Source organism: Bradysia coprophila, unplaced genomic scaffold (assembly GCF_014529535.1).
Source record: "Bradysia coprophila strain Holo2 unplaced genomic scaffold, BU_Bcop_v1 contig_24, whole genome shotgun sequence".
Taxonomy (NCBI): Eukaryota; Metazoa; Arthropoda; class Insecta; order Diptera; family Sciaridae; genus Bradysia; species Bradysia coprophila.
Genome location: NW_023503501.1, coordinates 5,613,665 through 5,631,873, shown reverse-complemented (window position 1 = coordinate 5,631,873; position 18,209 = coordinate 5,613,665). Strand labels below are relative to the sequence as shown.

The 18,209-nt window shown below is 38.8% G+C and overlaps 2 protein-coding genes across 3 annotated transcripts; one reads left to right on the top strand and one right to left on the bottom strand.

The window, feature by feature from the left end:
* Window positions 1–411: 411 nt before the first annotated feature.
* On the bottom strand, window positions 412–5,475 carry LOC119078063 (transmembrane GTPase Marf). Of its 2 annotated transcripts, XM_037185500.1 has the most exons (12): window positions 5,279–5,459; window positions 4,489–4,943; window positions 4,134–4,423; window positions 3,841–4,071; window positions 3,671–3,778; window positions 3,356–3,370; window positions 3,058–3,174; window positions 2,820–2,995; window positions 2,027–2,412; window positions 1,349–1,752; window positions 945–1,141; window positions 412–774 (listed from the first exon to the last, which is right to left on the bottom strand). In XM_037185500.1, exons 2-12 carry the CDS (start codon window positions 4,706–4,708, stop codon window positions 573–575), a joined length of 2,346 nt encoding a protein of 781 aa, XP_037041395.1. In that variant the 5' UTR covers window positions 4,709–4,943; window positions 5,279–5,459; the 3' UTR covers window positions 412–572. The 2 variants fall into 2 exon arrangements, with proteins under 2 accessions (XP_037041395.1, XP_037041396.1); XM_037185501.1 differs by lacking the exon at window positions 3,356–3,370 and having other exon boundaries at window positions 5,279–5,475.
* A 2,220-nt stretch (window positions 5,476–7,695) lies between these two features.
* Window positions 7,696–15,208, top strand: LOC119078057 (serine/threonine-protein kinase Tao). Its single transcript, XM_037185484.1, has 11 exons — window positions 7,696–8,022; window positions 11,046–11,782; window positions 11,851–12,033; window positions 12,105–12,253; window positions 12,324–12,531; window positions 12,596–13,426; window positions 13,534–13,773; window positions 13,845–14,018; window positions 14,094–14,315; window positions 14,376–14,494; window positions 14,565–15,208. The coding sequence occupies exons 2-11, from the start codon at window positions 11,231–11,233 to the stop codon at window positions 14,686–14,688; spliced, it is 2,802 nt and encodes a 933-aa protein (XP_037041379.1). The 5' UTR covers window positions 7,696–8,022; window positions 11,046–11,230; the 3' UTR covers window positions 14,689–15,208.
* Window positions 15,209–18,209: the final 3,001 nt, after the last annotated feature.

Sequence of the window (18,209 nt, the reverse complement as noted above, 5' to 3'; positions counted from 1 at the left end):
TGATTCCGGATTCAAACCTACAGCGATTCTCTATCGAATGAGCAATAACAATCAGCAAAACGTTGCATGCTTTTCTAAAAAAAAAAAAATGTTAAATGATATTCGAACTGTACAGTGCGATCGAACTGCAAATGCAAAGGGTGCTCGAACTGCAAAGGGTGCTCGAACTGTAAAAGGTGATCGAACTGCAAAAGGTGCTCGAACAGTAAAGGGTGCTCTAACTGTAATAGGTTCTCGAACTGTAAAAGATCTCGTTTTAGTCTATGTGGCAATGTTGCGTAGGCTTCACATGGGGTATTACGAGGGACTTATATTAAATGGGTTAACGGCCATGTTTAATTTCATATGTCGATGTATCAATGAATTGTGATCGTCCAATAAATATAAAGTCAGCAAAATTTCTTTTTTTTGGGTACTTTTCTCACCATTTATTTAAAAGAAAATTCTATCTATATAACAAGTAGTAGTAGCGTACCTTCCATTTCACTTCATCTTTTTAATTTTTCTTTAATATTAACAAACAAAAACTAATTTCGTCGTCGCGCACTATACAACGCCACTTCGTTTCCACTTCAATTGGATTTAATGTAATTGGCTTCGAATATCTCCAGCTCGTTTGTTATGTAGTTGGCCTTATTTTTCAACATTTTGATTTGCTTCTGATTCGATTCCAATACTGTTAAGCTGCCTTCGATTTGTTTTAGCTCTTCGTTCATGTCAGTTGTGGCGGCATCGACGACACGACATAGTCGAGCGAATGTGCTGGAGAGTTCTCTGCAAGGGAAACATTTGTTTTCATGATCAGGAACAGTAAAGTGTACAACGTCTACTAAACAGATCAAAACTAACGAGAAAACTGGATAACGGTACAAATTACCGGTTAAGTTTTCGTTCACTTAAAATCTTATTTGCGTGCATCAATCTGACAAACAAAAAACACTTACTGCTGCACTTGATGACTGCAGTTCGCCGATGTTAGATCTACAATAAGTTTCAATTTTCTGGTTGCATGCTGTACGTATTGGCTCTTAAATGTCCGTTCCTTAGCGGTGTTAGTCCATGACAATCTTTCGTAGAAATAAACACAGCCGTATAGAGCTCCAACACCAACCAATACACGCCAACCGATTGTTTTGAGGAGCTGAAATTGAACAATTTGCAAAGTTTAGTTTGAGTGTTTTGCTCAGCGTTGTTGACCCAAGCCTGCACCCGACCCAAAATCGAGCTGGCCTATTGTAGTTCAGGCTGGGTTCAAATTTGAAAGACAAGTTCAGAAACCTGACCTGAAACAGCTCAAACTCCCAATTTCAAGTCAACTTGCAATGACTTAAAAGTCAATCACACTTACCAAACCGCCAACCAGCAGTCCTCCAACTGTTCCCTGCGAACCAATCGACGCCACAGCAAATCGTGATATCAGCGACAATTGTTCGGGTGTGATTCCTGATTGAGGCATAAGGCACATCGGTGAACTGGGCTCATTTGCCATCGGTGACATTAGTTTCGGGACGTTGCTGCTGCTGTTGTGATTGTTCAGTATTGCACCTTTGCTGACGGTTTTCGATTTGCCGGTGAAACGTTGAATCATGGCCGTTATGCCCCATGAGAAACGGAATTCGAGGTCCTCTTGGAAATCGGAACAGAGATTTTGACAGTTGAGTGTGTAGAACATTTCGAATGGTTGCGGTCGGGTCATGATCTGTTTCGTTTGCAGCGAAACCTTTTCGTTGGGTACCAGGGCGTGCATACGTTCTGGAAAAAAGTATCGAGAGACGGACACATTAGAGATTTCGTAAATTTGAGCCGAATAATTCGAATGGAAAGTGATTGTCATGCAAAGCCAAAATCAAACGAATTGACAAAACCAAAAACAAACGGAAAAACTTTGCCACAAACACAAACTTGAAGGGGAAATAATTTTCTTTTGCCCGAAACAATTGAGCTTATCTGTAAACATTGGCACAACAAGATATGGACGGTTAATTTCGCCGAAACGCGAATCACAGAATTGGAAATTCCAACCTACCGGTCATCTCTCGTTGAGCTGTTTCCACATTCATAGCCAATGCTGTCGACAATCTTGACCGTAAATTCGATCCAAGTCCAGTTTCCACATGCGCATTGATTTCTTTCTTGTAAACGTTCATCACCAGCGGTTCCGTGTGGAACGGTAAATTAAACTCATCGACTAGTACGCTTAGACGCCAGATCTCTTCATTCAATGCCTTGGACACTTTCTGTTCCACCTCTTCCACCATGTTGTGAATTTTCAATTTCATTTCACGCGTCACGCTCATCAGATGCTGTTCGGTGCTGGCTATTCGATCGGTTAACTGTTTTTTCTGGTCCATTTTTTGGTTCCTAATCACACCGGCACGCTCGTAGATTCCATCGAGCATGGCTCGCATGTCGCTGTTTAGATGTAAGAGGAAAATGGTTTTTTGTCAATTATGGATATCGTCACAGCGACACAGCATCTAAACACTGAAGGTAATGCAAACCTTCAGCGAATCGCGTAGACGACGGAGCCCAGGTTTCGGCTGAATTTAAGTGCAGTGTCATATTTCGTTCGGTGTAGCGCTTACTATTTCAATAGAGTTGGTGGAATGGGGTGAGTAAGTTCCCTCAAAAGTTCTATTGAAATCGTACATGCTACAATAAAGTGAACTTGCGCTGCATTCGAGGCTGCACTTGAATTCTCCTGAAACTTGAGACTCCAGTCTTGAGTTCCGTGTGTTCCCGCGGATTTGCATTACCATCAGTGCTTTATATATACGTTGCTCAGTAATGGTTTTGAGTCAAAATTTAGCTGTACTCACCGAGCAATACTCTTTCCTCGGGAGCTGTGCTGTTCGAATTTTGTTTTAACCGCACTCTTCGAAATGCATTCCTCAAATTTGCGTTCGAAATCCTGGAATTCGAAGTAGCGCGTCTGGAATCCTTCAGCCAGTGCTCCAGTGTTTGCTGGTTGGCCAGCTGCTTCTTGGATTCGAGCCTAAACGATTGACCTCATTGGTACAAACCAAACACCAAGCAAATACAAACTGCATCTCTCACCTGTAGGGTTTCCCGAGCTGACACGAAAAACACTCGTTCTTCGGCTTCTTTTGTGGTGTTGACTTTAAGTTCCTTTACCAAGAAGTCAACGCAACGTTCCTGGTGCTGGGCTTTAACCTGTTAATGAGCATATTGGAGATGTACAAAGGAAATGATGACAAAGGAAAAAGCGACGAGAAATGGCAAACAATCAGAAACCCTTGGTGATCAGATAAAAGCGGCGGTGTATCAACAATAGTTATTGAAGCAACATTGTCTGTTCTAACATCAATGAGAAAATAGTATGCAAAATACAAACCTTTTCAAGCTCTCGCTGATTGCCCGGATGTAAAAAAGAAAAGAGAAATTAAGAATTCAGTTATGAGAGTGGGAGACGGAAGTAAGGCAATGGAATATACGATTCCATGCGAGAGATTTGTTTGACCAGAAATTTCGGTGTAGTAATTTTCGCACGAAGTTTTTGATTGAGCTGAACATTGTCGTGACAATTGCTGGAGGTTGGAAACAATTTACCCTGCGGAGGGTTTCACTCCGACCGGTGATGTTCTCATTTTGAAATTCGAACAAACTGACCGCTACGAACATAAATTTCGACTCAATTCAATTCACTCACCGACTCTTGGAACTCCGGTTCACAGGCAGATGCATCCCATCGATTGTTCAGGACAAAAATGTTCGGTTTCGACAATCGCTTTGAAACTTCGTGGAAGAAAGATTTTTCCTGGAACGAAAATGTTTTTGAATTGACGGACCCATCGCATAACCAGTCGTCATCCAGCTCACCGCTAAAGTCATCGTAGATTCGGCATTTAAAACTAGTACAAAGACATCAGCGTTCAGGCAGTGATTATCAATCCAATCGTCCAAATTTGGTGAAACGTCAACGCCAGGTGAATCGACAAAAACGACATCGTCGCGCAATAAACTACAACGTTCTCGCGGCCAAAATATTCTCACCAACGAACTTTCGCTCAACTTCTCCTGGCACAATGCGTTGGCAAGCTGTTTGATGTTCTGCAATGAAAATTGGCTTACTGAGCAACAATGACAACATCAAAATTCATTTTTCGACTAACGATGACATTCAATTTCTCGTCCGAATCCTCTTTGACCAGGTATGCCTCCTTTCCGTCCACACCTTCGACCTGACAGAAACAGTTTGTCGTATGACCGATTCCGGACGGAAGTATCCGTTCTCTTAACATAGCATTGATAACCGAACTCTTTCCATTCGATGTTCGGCCGAAAAATGCAACTTTCATGTGATCTCGCGATAGTACCGATCGTATTCCAGCCACTTTCTGCACATAGCTTTGGAACTGTTGTGATTCTTCTACGTCGACAATTTTCACTTCGGCCGGATGTTCTGTAAATGGATGACAATCGCTGTTACATGAATAGAGTTCGTTAAAATTGAATTCGGTTGTTTACCATCAATGAAGCGAGCTGTTTCCACCACGTACTCCTCGATTTCACCGAAGATGTCGTTGATCCGTTTTTTAGCTCGTACAAAAACCTGGAGCGGAGAATTTTCGGTGGATGTGTTGTGTAAATTACGCGGTGAATCCGTCAACGAGTTTGCATCGTATGTCGATGAAGAAGTCCCATTACCAGTGACCAGCGATATGGTACGATTCAAATATGCCGCCATTATTTTTAAAGTTTTTGTTTAGAATTTTCAATTTTTTTTTATTCGTCCGATAAATGATTTGGATGGTTCTTTTAAAATGTTAACTGCGCGTAAGACGCAAAATAATAATAGGATCAACTTGACTTAAAATTAGTGTTGCAAATATAATATACGTAATTGCGATGCACAGTTCAATTTAAAATAACGAAAAGGAAAATTTAAAGGAAACAATTTATTGTACGAAGCTGACGATAAACTGAAAACAAAATAAAAATTAAAAATTAAACGCTACACACAGAGGACACACATGATTTTGTGTAAATGAAAATTGATTATTGATTTTCACAAGCAAAATGTTTTATGACATCAGCAATGATCAAGAGTCAATTCACACTGTTTGTTTCGCATTGTACGAATTTAGCATTTCAACAACTATAATATCGAAAGAACGCAAATTAATTGTCAAACTGACTCTTGTCAAACTGCTAAAAAAATCATCGGTGCAATTGTACAAAAATAAATCAATGAAATTTCGATAGCCAAAGAAAAAGTCTAGGGACTACACGAAATGAGAACTAACTAGCTACTAACCTGTTTACTATCGTTCATTTTTAATTATTCTCAATGGTCAGAATTCGCTTGAGTCTATTTATTCAGCGATATCTAAACAATTGACTGTAAATTATTTAACATTTTCAAGTAAATTTTCGACCTAAAACTCTCTGTTAATCAAAAAACGTGATGTAACGAGGAGAATTGCCACTTTTGACACTTCAATCGACAGTTTTCGGTATGATTTTTCGGAGTGGTTCGCTGAGAGGGTGTACATGGCATGATTTTTTTTCAACTAATTTTCTTGTGTTTTGTTTTGCATTGATTTTCTATTTGGATTTTGTGGATGTGAGACGACAAAAATAAATTGGATTCAACAAAACTGATAATCAAACCAGCGATTGTACAAATTCATCATTGTAAATAAACACATCCGTACATAATGCAAAGAAAAAGAATAAATCGACATAAGAGTAATTATACCTAGATAAGAAATTCGTAGGACGTAATGTGGTCCCAACATTAGTTTGTATCATAGAGGTAGACTACCTAGAGGAATTATGACCGAAATTCATTGAAAAATTATATCACACACACCATTTACACGAAAACGTCAACTTTGCTTTGCTTTTGACATTATGAGTCCCTTTACTTTTGACATTTAGAGTCCCGTGTACTGTCTGTACACGGAGCTGTCACACCCACATTCAAATATATGATTTTTCATTTTAATTTGTCAGTTTGTTCTATTGAGACGGCCCTTGGTTTGTATAAGATACACATCCATAGAGAACCCTAACCTCAACTAAGTGAAAAAAATTGAAATTATTGAGATGCCGTTTAATTTTATGTTTTTTCCGGATCTACAAAAACGTTTCATTTAATGTATTTCCAATGAATAAAAGGTGAAATTCTGATTGTTTCTTGTATGTGCTCATTATTTTACAAGAAACCCATGAAAACCATTAGAACTTTTGTTTCTATTTTCAAACATGAGCAAAGTGCCTGCTCATTTTCACAGCACATACGTTGAGGTTAGGGTTCTCTGTGGATGATTTTTCACATTTCGAATTTATAACATATTATTACGATAATCTGACTGCAAGGTGTAGTATGCGAGCCATATACGCCTATATCACTGCCTATATCGCTTAAATGACACATCACTGCTCCTAGCATGAATACCGCTTCAGATTGTTTGTATTGTATGTTTTTACCCATACAACGAAAATAAATCATTTAACTGTACAAGGACAAGGACACACTTCCTACTGTGATTAAATCAGCCTCCGAATATTTTCTATGTTCATGCTAGAAGCAGTGATATGCTCTTATCGATCGCATTATAAAAACTGTGAGCTTCATCGAGCTAACAAAGAGCGATGATTGTTGAGTATTTACTCTGATTGTCAAGTCATTCCTGACATCCTGACTCATTTCATCACGAAAATGCTCCAACCCCCGCTGATGCTCGTTGGCACTCAAAATTACATAGGCACCTATAAATGATAAAAAATGATAAAGCAACAATTCAAGTCGATATAGATCATTGTCAATGTCGTTTGAGCTGTCAAATAAGTTGTCATTTTCACAAAGCTAACCTCAAATCGAACAAAAAAAGTATTGGATGGTGAGATGCCACACAAATTTTCATACATTTCAAGGGGCGGCTCTGTGAACGAAACATCTTTTGAGGTTAGCTTTGTGAAATTGACAACTCATTTGACACTTTTTGAGAGAAGAAACCGCTATTTGACACTGATCTATTGTCGCAACAAATACTTTCGCATATATGTATGCAGGCAGAGCATGATTTTTCGGATGTTTTTTTTTCGATAGAGGGTTACACTTCGAATTCGGACACAAATCGAATAACACAAACCTCGCTGGGGTGTTGGCTATCAGAATCCAGAACAAAACGAACTGGAACACTATAGGTATCTTCCAAGCAACGGTTAAGTCGAACAAAAAGAACCGAACACGAATTGATGTCATCCATAGAACCATAACCACAACTTAGTTTTCTTTGTTATTTTGACAACTTGTTAATAGTGTTGAGATTATGGCTCTATGTATGACGGTTTGACATTTCATTTCACATTGGAAGATACCAACGCACTGCTCTTAGCATAAACACTCCTTTGACAAATGTCCAATTTGGAGGCTTTTGTGATGAGAGCTACCGCTTAAGATTGATTGTATTGTGTGTTTTAACTCATACAACGAAAACTAGTCATATATCTTTACGAAAGAAACGCAGTGCCTACTGTGACTTCATCAGCCTCCAAATATTTCTTATGTTCATGCTAGGAGCAGTGCGTTGAAGATACCTATTGGAGCGAGCTTATTAACATCGAGTGATGGTTGAGAAAGTCGAATTTTTGTTCGATTCTGACGTTGCATTGTAACACATGCCGCTCTTTCTTTTCCAATCATGTCGGTATGTCACATTAAGTCCGAATACTCCGAAAGGGACTGTCGTGTGAAGAAAAAACAAAAAAAATCATAAAAAGTCAATTCTGTTAAATTTTGTCCAGTAAACGCCTATTAAATGTGCAAAATCGCAAAAAAAATGTAATGGTCTATCGTAATCATTGAATGAAATGTGCATAAATCACAGTGTGATCAAATGAATGTGTAAATTAACTTGGTAGAATTGTGAAACACAGCACATATATCGGGTGCAAAGTGATTTTCCTTTGGTTTTTTTTTTGTCGTGTACCCATCTATATATCAGAAGAGCAGAGTTGCTGCTGTTGGAGTATTCAATCGCCATTTTGAAGGTAATATCTGGGGTAATATTTGGATGTTTTTATGTTAAATAAATGATTTGACGTGATGGACTTAGTAATTTAAACCGTATACGATCTGTGAATCGAATTAACTTCAGATGTTGTAGTACACGGTGAGAATTTTATCCAAAAAATGAATGGAAGTTGCACACATACACATTAACACAGATGATTAGAATTCGGTTGAAAATGAGGTCTGTAGGATTGTTAATGAATATTTTCTTAGCCCGTAATCAAGTCGATCGTCCGATCCCAAAGAATTGCGCGTTTATTGGAATGTAATTCCAAATTGGGCATATGGGCTTGTCATCAATTTTTTATCTTAATCCTTTTCGATGTAATCGCCTCACCGAACCACATACTGAATATTATATATTCGTAATACATACAATAGCCAATCATGCGTCACGTCTTGAAGAATCTCTTACATATTTGAGAATAAATTTTTGTTTACAAAATATTTGACAAAAAAAAATCAATTATTTAACCGATTCGAATGCGAATTGCGTTGACGGCAGGGGTGTTTTGTGGGTCTTTGCTTGAATTTTTAATGGAATTTACGTTGAGAAAAACTCTCAAATACGAGACATTTTCGGAAATCGGTAATACATGGGAGACAACAAAGCATTTCAAAGATATGGGTGTGCGTATTTAAGGGATGGAAAGCCATAATATTTGTGTGCAAATCCCGTCCGATGCGTAAATGAAGTATTTGCTTTTTATGCGTTTAACGCGTTTGATAGCCATATTTTACTGTAATTTCAGCAGATTGAGGAGGGTGACTAAACTTAGATCGACATATTTTCGGACTATTTGAAATTTCGTTAAATTTTTATGTTAATTTTCTTAACTATTCGTCGATTTGGTCTGCAACTGCAGGTGTTAAAGGTGAACGATCCCTAAACGTTATGAGCTCGTCAAAAATAGTCGCAGATTCGTTAGACATGGAATATGTGTTTCGAATTTACATTGAACTTAGTTGTGAAGAAATTCATTCATGTCCGGTACAAAAGAATTCACAGGTCCTTGGTTTGTCATCTATTTTAAGAAACACGCGTTAATTATCACTTAGCACCATATCGGTCACACATTCTTCCGAATTGTTGGTACTAGGTGCACACGAACCACTGCGACAGATTAGTTTTATCAGCACCGTCCGCAATAATTTAAACGTAAATATCAAATCTCAATCTTTTTGCGAGAATTATTCGTCCCGTTTATTGATTATAACAAAAAAAAAATCTTCCGAATTCTTCTGATGAAACTTGATCGTGGCTTTACATCAAACGAATTCTTGTCTCAATTTCAAAAAAGTTCGTCTGGTTTCATTCAACCATGTTCTTCCTATTATATTGAATGTATTGCTTGTAACGTCGAATTAAATCGAAATTCGATTATCGAATGTCATCAAAATTTGAAGCATACCAAAAATGCAAAGACAGTTGTAAAATTGAACAAAAGAACTGTCACGCAAACGGAGTGGAAATTGAATTTATTTCAATTTTTTACTCCGTTTACGTTACAGTTCCTTTGTTCTATTTTACAACTGTCATGTAAACGGAGGCTAAACGGAGTGCTCTTTTTAAGTGGAAACTATACTTTAAACTTGAATTCACAGTCGTCCGTTTTGCCTCCGTTTAGCTCTTCGCTTACGTGACGTTTCAAAAGTCATCTAAACTTTTGCATTGTTTTGATTCGAACTGTCAAGTAAACGGCTGGAAAACGGATGACTGTGAATTCAACTTAATTCTCTACAATCTTGAGTTATTTTACCGCAAATTGTCTGTCACATTTCGTGTGATAAATTGTGCAATGTGTTGAGTATATCCGGATGAAGTGGAATAAACCAAGACACGAAATTCGTGTCTCGAAACATTTAGAGCTCGGTTAGATTAGGTTCTGTCAAAAAACTGTTTAGGTGGTTTTCAAGTCCCAGAATAAAAGTAACCTGCTACTTTAGCTGTAATCACACTTTACCGTTTAGCACTCCGTTTTCTGGACAGTTGGTTTAAACCAATAAAAACTCCGTCTCTTTTCAATTGTTAAAAACGAAATGTCGGAGAGATCAACAGCATAAGTGCGTGAACACACTTAAGCATATTGTAAATTACTTTAGAGTCGTGATCACCTGATTTACATAAGGTTCAGGTTTACAAACTTTACAAATATTTTTTGGAATAGTTAGGGAAAATATGGAAAAGTCTCGTTTAGACTTTTGTGTCTCATACGATGTGAACTTAGGAAAGTTTTTTCAAACCTTCATAAGTCATACATGTGGTGACGACAGTGTTTTGATTCTTCTATGGATCAATGTGGATCGATGTGCATTGTATCTATATTTGTTGAAGTTGTTAAACCAAAAGATGGACCGATCATCATTAGTCTTAAAAAGTCTTTGAAAATGCGGCTAAATTCAAGAAACAATGGACAAATTACCAGAAATAGTCTTTGTGCTCAAGTTCAACCTGAACCTGATATCTCTTACTACATGTATGGTAAATACAGGTTACTGGTCACATTTACGTAAAGTTCAGGTTGATTCACGCTCTATACTTAAGAGTAATTATACCAATAGAGGTAATTTCGAACAAAATTACGTAAAATAATAGTTCCCAACATGAAATACGAAACCTTTGGTAGCTTGTGTCTGTCAACTAAATTAAGTGGGAAATTCACAGCGTACCCTTAGATGTGTTGGTGTAAGATTGTACGTAAAATCGTACAAAATGTGTAAATGGCTTATACACGCTGATGTTAGGGAAACATTTGTCGTTCCAAAAACCAATCGTATAATTTGACCTGATTCAAATCGGGCTTCCCCATTGATGATTCAAGATTATGAATAAATGAATCTCTCTTAGTGGCACACCACCTTTATTCTGAGATTTATTTAGTACTGTGCCAGATGGTAATAGGTGCCAGATTCTGATGCAAAAAATTTCTTTAGTTACAATTGACTGAACTATCTTTCTGACCACTCACACCTAGTTTATCATATCCATTTCTTTCCACAGGGCTCATCTCATCCTTCAAAATTGTCGCCAAGAAGAATGCCTTAGCAAAATATCGAAATACAGCGACGACGATTACCTAAACACAGCGAACGCCAATCATCCGATACACCGACGCGGAATTAGTTCCGCTTATATCCTTGTAAGTTTGGTCGATAAATCTCGTCAAAATTGCCAACTTCAACAAAATGCCGTCGATACGACCGGGCAGTCTGAAAGATCCGGAAATTGCGGATCTGTTCAACAAACATGATCCGGAGAAAATATTCGATGATTTGCGTGAAATCGGTCACGGTTCGTTCGGTGCCGTTTACTATGCGCGATGCAATCTCACCAAAGAAATTGTGGCCATTAAGAAGATGTCGTACATGGGCAAACAGAGTCTGGAAAAGTGGCAGGACATTTTGAAAGAAATTCGTTTCCTGCGGCAACTGCAGCACCCGAACACGATCGAGTACAAGGGATGCTATTTGAAAGACAGTACCGCATGGCTGGTAATGGAATACTGTGTTGGATCCGCTTCGGATATCATCGAAGTGCATAAGAAGCCGTTACGCGAAGAGGAAATAGCTGCCATTTGTGATGGAGTGCTACATGGACTGAGCTATTTGCATAGTTTGGGTAGGATTCATCGTGATATTAAGGCTGGTAATATATTGCTGACGGAGCAGGGCGTTGTCAAGTTGGCAGATTTTGGTAGTGCAGCTATTAAATGTCCAGCAAATAGTTTTGTTGGAACGGTGAGTTTAACGAAGAAGAAAACAAATCCGTTTCCGGGGACATACGACTGACATTTGACATTTTCTAGCCCTACTGGATGGCACCGGAAGTAATTTTGGCTATGGACGAAGGCCAGTATGATGGAAAGGTGGACGTCTGGTCGCTAGGAATTACGTGTATAGAATTGGCAGAACGAAAACCGCCATATTTCAACATGAACGCAATGTCTGCCTTATATCACATTGCCCAGAACGATGCACCATCGTTACAGGTGAATTGATTTTGAGCCAAAGTTGACCCACGAACGAATAACCAAACTTTTCTTTTGTTGTTTGGTTGCAGTCGCAAGAATGGTCAGACATATTTCGTAATTTTGTTGAAGCCTGCCTAAAGAAGTCACCAAACGATCGACCGAACTCAACCCGTTTGTTGTCGCACCACCTGGTCACACGGCAACGTTCGTCAAATGTACTAATTGAATTGATCGCACGGTAAGGTTTTTCGAATGCTGCTAGCAGTACAAGCGGTCGTTCAATTCGATTTTCTCTCGGACAATTTCAGTACAAAAGCTGCCGTACGAGATTTGGACAACATCAACTATCGCAAAATGAAAAAGATTTTGATGGTAGACTCATGTGAAGTGGAGAGTACTGTCGGCGATTCCGAAGACACAATGGATGAACATGCTGGAGGAGATAGCAGCAAGAGCAATAGTATTAACTCTGAACATTCGTTGCATTCCGTTGGCATATCGGCTGCGAGTAGTCAGGTTTGGCTTTGTCATTCTTTATGCGCCACGCACTCGCTCTAACTTTCTTCCAAATTCATTACAGAGTTCATCGAGCAACTCAATACCACCGGGAATTAATCAGCAACATCAAGGCGTCATCGCACGCAACTCATCACGACATCGAAATCCAGTCCTGCCACCGCCCGGTATGCATCTGAACAATCACTCTGTACCAAATTCATCAAACCAAATGCAATCCACCTCCCATTACCATCACAATCATTCGAATGTTTCCCAACAAGCGATGGCGAATGCTGTGTCCGAACATGGTGCCAATAATTTCGCAACAATTCGCACGACCAGCATTGTTACGAAACAGCAGAAGGAGCACATGCAAGAGGAAATGCACGAACAAATGTCCGGCTACAAGCGGATGCGACGGGAACATCAAGCGTCACTGATCAAATTGGAGGAGCGATGCAAAGGCGAAATGGAAAACCATAAAACGGCACTGGACAAGGAGTACGATTTGCTGTTACACAATTTCACCAGGGAATTGGAACGGCTGTCCGTGAAGCATCAGCAGGAGATCGAACGGCGAATGAAGACGAACAACAACAATGAGAAGAAATTGTTCAAGGAGATTTCGTTGAAGCAAGACCTGGACCGAAAGGCGTTCGAGGCGAGGCGTAAAAAGGAATACAAAGCGAATAAAGACCGATGGAAACGGGAATTGTCTATGGACGAGAATACACCAAAACGTGAACGGGATGCGACGCTGCAGTCGCAAAAGGAACATTTAAAAGCGGCTGAACAAGAGGAAGAACAACGATTGCTGAGGAATCAAAAGAACTACATTGAAGTGGAGATGAGGAAGTTCAAGAAGAGGAAAATGCTGACGTTACATGATATGGAGAATCAACTGTTACGCGATGTAAGTCGAAATGAGATTTTTTGATGGCACCACGACGAATTGACTTGCCCTACTCCTCAACTCCTTATTTGATTGTCACAATCTAAGCGAAAAAATTTCTTTTGCAGGAATTGAGTAAGAAACAACAGCAACTGGAAAACGCTCACAGCATGCTGCTCAAGCACCACGAAAAGACTCAAGAACTCGAATACAAACAGCAGAAAAGTGTTCACAATTTGCGCGAAGAGCAGATAACGAAACAACATTCGACCGAGCTCTTAAATCAAAAGGAGTACATGGATCGATCGGAGAAGGAATTGCTGCGAAAGCATGCGTTAGAATTAAAACAGCAACCAAAAAGTTTAAAGGTAACGGACATTGTTGGTCGTTGCCCCTGATTCCATTGATAAAATTCGTAAATTTCTTTGTCCCATCGCAGCAAAAAGAACTGCAAATCCGAAAGCAATTTCGTGAGACGTGTGAAACCCAGACGAGACAGTACAAGGCGCTAAAGTCGCAACTATTGCAGAATACGCCTAAGGAGGAACGAAAAGCTGTGATACAGAAGCTGAAAGAAGAGAAAGTGAGGAAATTGACTTTATTGGGTGATCAGGTAAGAATCGACGAGCTGTTAAGCTCACAATGGCACGACATTTGAATCTAATACTCCCATTTGCTTGACCAACAGTACGAACAAAGTATCGCGGATATGTTGCAAAAGCAGAGTCTACACCTAGATGAAAGCCAGGAATTCGAATGCCAGAAATTGAAAAATCGTCTCCAATACGAAATGGACGTTTTGATGGCGTACCAGAAGAAGAACCGAATGCAATCGCAGACTCAGCGTGAACGCGAACGGAAAGAGCTCGAAGAGCGTGTCAGTGTGCGCCGTGCATTGCTGGAGAGTAAGGTAAGCGTTGAATGCGTTGTGATGTTTCCGCAATTTCCAATCAACTGATTGTGTCAACAGATGGAAGCCGAATTCCAACAGTTCGATAGTGAGCGAGCGGAACGTGTTCGTATCCTTCACGACAAACATACGGCCGAAATTGAAGCCTTCGATGAGGAGTCGATTCGAAAGGGTTTCAGGTAAGTGGTTGGTGGTGGATATGGTCGGTTCGGAATTGTTCAAGAACGTTTTTCTTCCAATTTTCTTCAGCGCATTGGCGTTAGCTGAAGCATCCAGAGAAACGTATCCGGATGAAGAGGGCAGTTTATCCGGTTCAATGATTAGCCTGGCGCATAGTAATAGCTCAACGAGTTTTCCGGCCGGTTCGCTATAGCATCAAAACTACTGGGTAGAAACCGTAGCGAGTCGTCGTTCAATGTGAGTGAGTGGGGGAGAATTATGTGAACAATTTGCCAGTTGAGTTTAGTGCATTGTGGGACGCTAAATCTAAGACGCAGTTAGATCAAATCGAGACGGGACAGTTGAAAGGTGAAAGAGTTGTTTGTTTCGGTGATTTTTTTTTCTTTTCTTTTTTATTTATTTTGTACGCGCGATGTGAGACAGCAGAACGAAAGAATTTTTTTTTTTAGAGGACAGATGGATTAAGTGGGCCGCGATCAGTAGTGTCTCTTGTTCCGGTTGATTTATTTTTTTAGATTTTTTTTTATTTTACGTATATTCGAATGGTGGATGTGCAAAAGGATATTTTTTTGTTGTTTTTTAAATTCGATAAACAAATTTGTCTATGATGATGCACCTGTATCATGTGCATTGTATACTAATCAGATTAAGATAAAAAGTGTGCTGACAAAGTTACCAATGGATATAAAGAACTAATCTTAAAATTCTCAAAACTTTTTCATTTAACAAAAAAAAAAACATTCGAATTGTTCGAGTGCGCCTCGGAGTGCGTATCGAATTTGTTCATTTTTTGCTGCATTTTTATCCATTTTCATCTTTAGAAACATTTTACTAAATAATTCCATAGGTGAATTGACAAATGTTGCCGGTTCGATATAAAAACGCTACGGTCGATTGGGCAGAGCTCGACCGCCCACTGTGACCAGTTCGGTTCTGCATGAAGTTTTAGATTTTATTCCCTTGTGTTAAATATTATCGAAAGCACATCATGTATTTACCAACAACACTACAAGGTCGGACTGACAATCCAACGGCCGCTCGAACAATATAGTGAAGTGGCTCATAGTAGCCGTGAAATTGATCTTTGAAATTTTGAGTGGTCAAATAGTCAGTCGACCGTCGGGTAATGTCTGATTGCACAGTATGGGTAGCCAAATTTTAAATTCCGTTGTCGTTGAATGCTATAATCGGTTTACATATGCAGGCCAAGTGCGCCTTTAGTAATTTTATTGAATTTGCTATATTGTCGCCTTTCAATTGAGCTTTTTGTCGTCTTTTCTTCACTTTAGATACCTTCCCTTACATTTCACAGGAGGGCCTTTTGATAGCCAGTCAGGCCCTGGATGCCACAAAAACATTTTGTCGGATTACAGTTCGTGAATTGTGTAGATGCATACACTATATACAAGTCATGCTTTTAGGGACTGAGTTACACACACTCATATGAAATTTAGTGTATATACAGATCGACTTGTCGGTACTGCTGCACTAAAACGTAATAAAATGCGGGCAAAGATTGAACAAATTCCACAATCTGTTACTACCCGACCAGAGGACCCAATGTGTATTTCATTACAGTCTTTTCAACCGTCTTTGCTTTAAAAGCTCCCGTTTGAAACCTATGCCACATTATCACACTATACAATCCGAAATGTTTCAACCCTAAAAAGATCCCAACGACGGTAGGCCTAGTCTTTACGTATTGTGTTACTCATTTTTGTCAAAATGAAGGAGCTGGTGAAGAATGAAGAATTAAATTTCAATTCTAATTCGGCTCAAATACTTTCGTGCTGACCAACTTTGGATTTTGGACAAAGTGTGACGGCTCAGATATATGCTTACTATCTCTCTAATTCGAACCGTCTAGAGTTCTAAATAAGGAAAGTCGTTTCAGGTAATGTGATTATAATATCGGCATATGTCTTAAGCAACGGTATGATGGACTGCCATGCACACAGGATCTATGAACCCTGTCGTAATTCGTAGACCAAGTTATCGCATCGCATGAAAATGTTTTCTTTTCTTCAACTGAGTCTTGCTTGCTCGTGCGATTGAATACATTTCTAGTACAAAAACATTTAAGAAATCGCTGCGCAAACTCTGAGCAGCAGAAAAATTCTTGTCCGTGCCCTTCTTCATCTTAACATACCTTCAGGAGAGGGATTACGGCGTCAGTTCTCTTTTCTCTATTCAATCCAAACTCTACTGATAGAGAACGATTCACTCTTTCACTGAAAGATGTCGCTGCAACAAAACCATTGTCAACAGAAAAATAATTAATTTTTTACTGGACGGATTTCAGTCAAATAAAATGCCATCGTATAGCCCTTGATCTTAGGACTCCGGAACAGCAATAAGTTTTTCAATCGGCACTATATCTTCCGTAAACTTCCGTAGACCTTTTAACAGAAATCTGCAACGTAATTAATTCCTTGTTCCGATAACTACTAATACAATGCTTGTAACATCGCCAAATTGTTAAAACTAACTCAGAATAGAGTTCCAAATGAAATACAGTCACAAAATACCATCCATAAAAAAAATTAGAAGAAAAATTGGAACATTTAATGGGAAGGAAAATCTAAGGAAAATGTAAAATTCTAGAAGAGAAACTGTCGAACCGAACGGTCGAAGTGACTTGATATTTGCTTTTTTATTAAAGAAAAATAAGTTTGTTGTTAAATCTTGTTTTTATATTTTGTTTGTTGCTCTGTTTGTTTTCATTTTGTTTTATTAATTTTTTTCTTTCTTTCTTTATAAGAAACTTTTTAAACGATGAAATTAATCATAGTTTTCCATCAAAATGATTTATCGAAGAATCGGAACAATAATAACATATTATGTCCGTAACCGGTACACCTTTTGCAAACGGCTAAGTGATCTGTTACGATAACGATAACATAAAATGTGTCTTTTCTTCTGTTATGTTAAAACATGTATGGTTGGACTAGTGGAGTAAAATAATTGGTTTGAAATTGTGCGAAGCCGAAGAGTCACATTTTTAAAGCGATACAATTGCCGTTTGTAAACGTTTTTAATGAGAAAAATAATTTTGATCGGATCTGATACCTATTTTCTCTCGCACCGACATTCGAAACCGCTGTTCTCGAAAATCAAAAATTATGCTGATATCTTTAATGCATCGGGAGGAGGCCAATCTCTATAAAAAAAGGAAGAAATTTGGAACATTTGTATCTGTTGAGAAAAGGTTTTCACTAATTTTCTCGACCTATACTCGATCGAATAAAATTGTATTTTTCGACCTGTGTGGCTCCGGTTCGAACTAGAATCACCACGAGTGTTGAAAAAGAATTTTCCGTTGTTGTGCAAATAATGAGAGAAAACCACTACGGTTTCCCTTCAGCTGGTCGATTAGTATGATGATCAGGATTTATCGGTTAATACTCGTCACACACACATTTACAAGGGGTACAGATCAATACACACAAACCAAATGAAAACGTTACAATAATTGACCAGATGAATCATAACCATCTGTCGCTAGTTTCGTCTATGGAAATATGTTTTGGACTGTGCAAATTTTATGTCTCAGAAAGTAGAACCTTAGACGAGTTAGACGGTAACATTTAGAAGTAACTTTGACAAAAAAAATCGTGAAAAACAATTGTTCTCTCAATAGTTTATTTATGCACCGAAGATCTAATAATTCTTTCGGAATTACTTCCTAAAACATAGAGACACTTCAGATCCGAT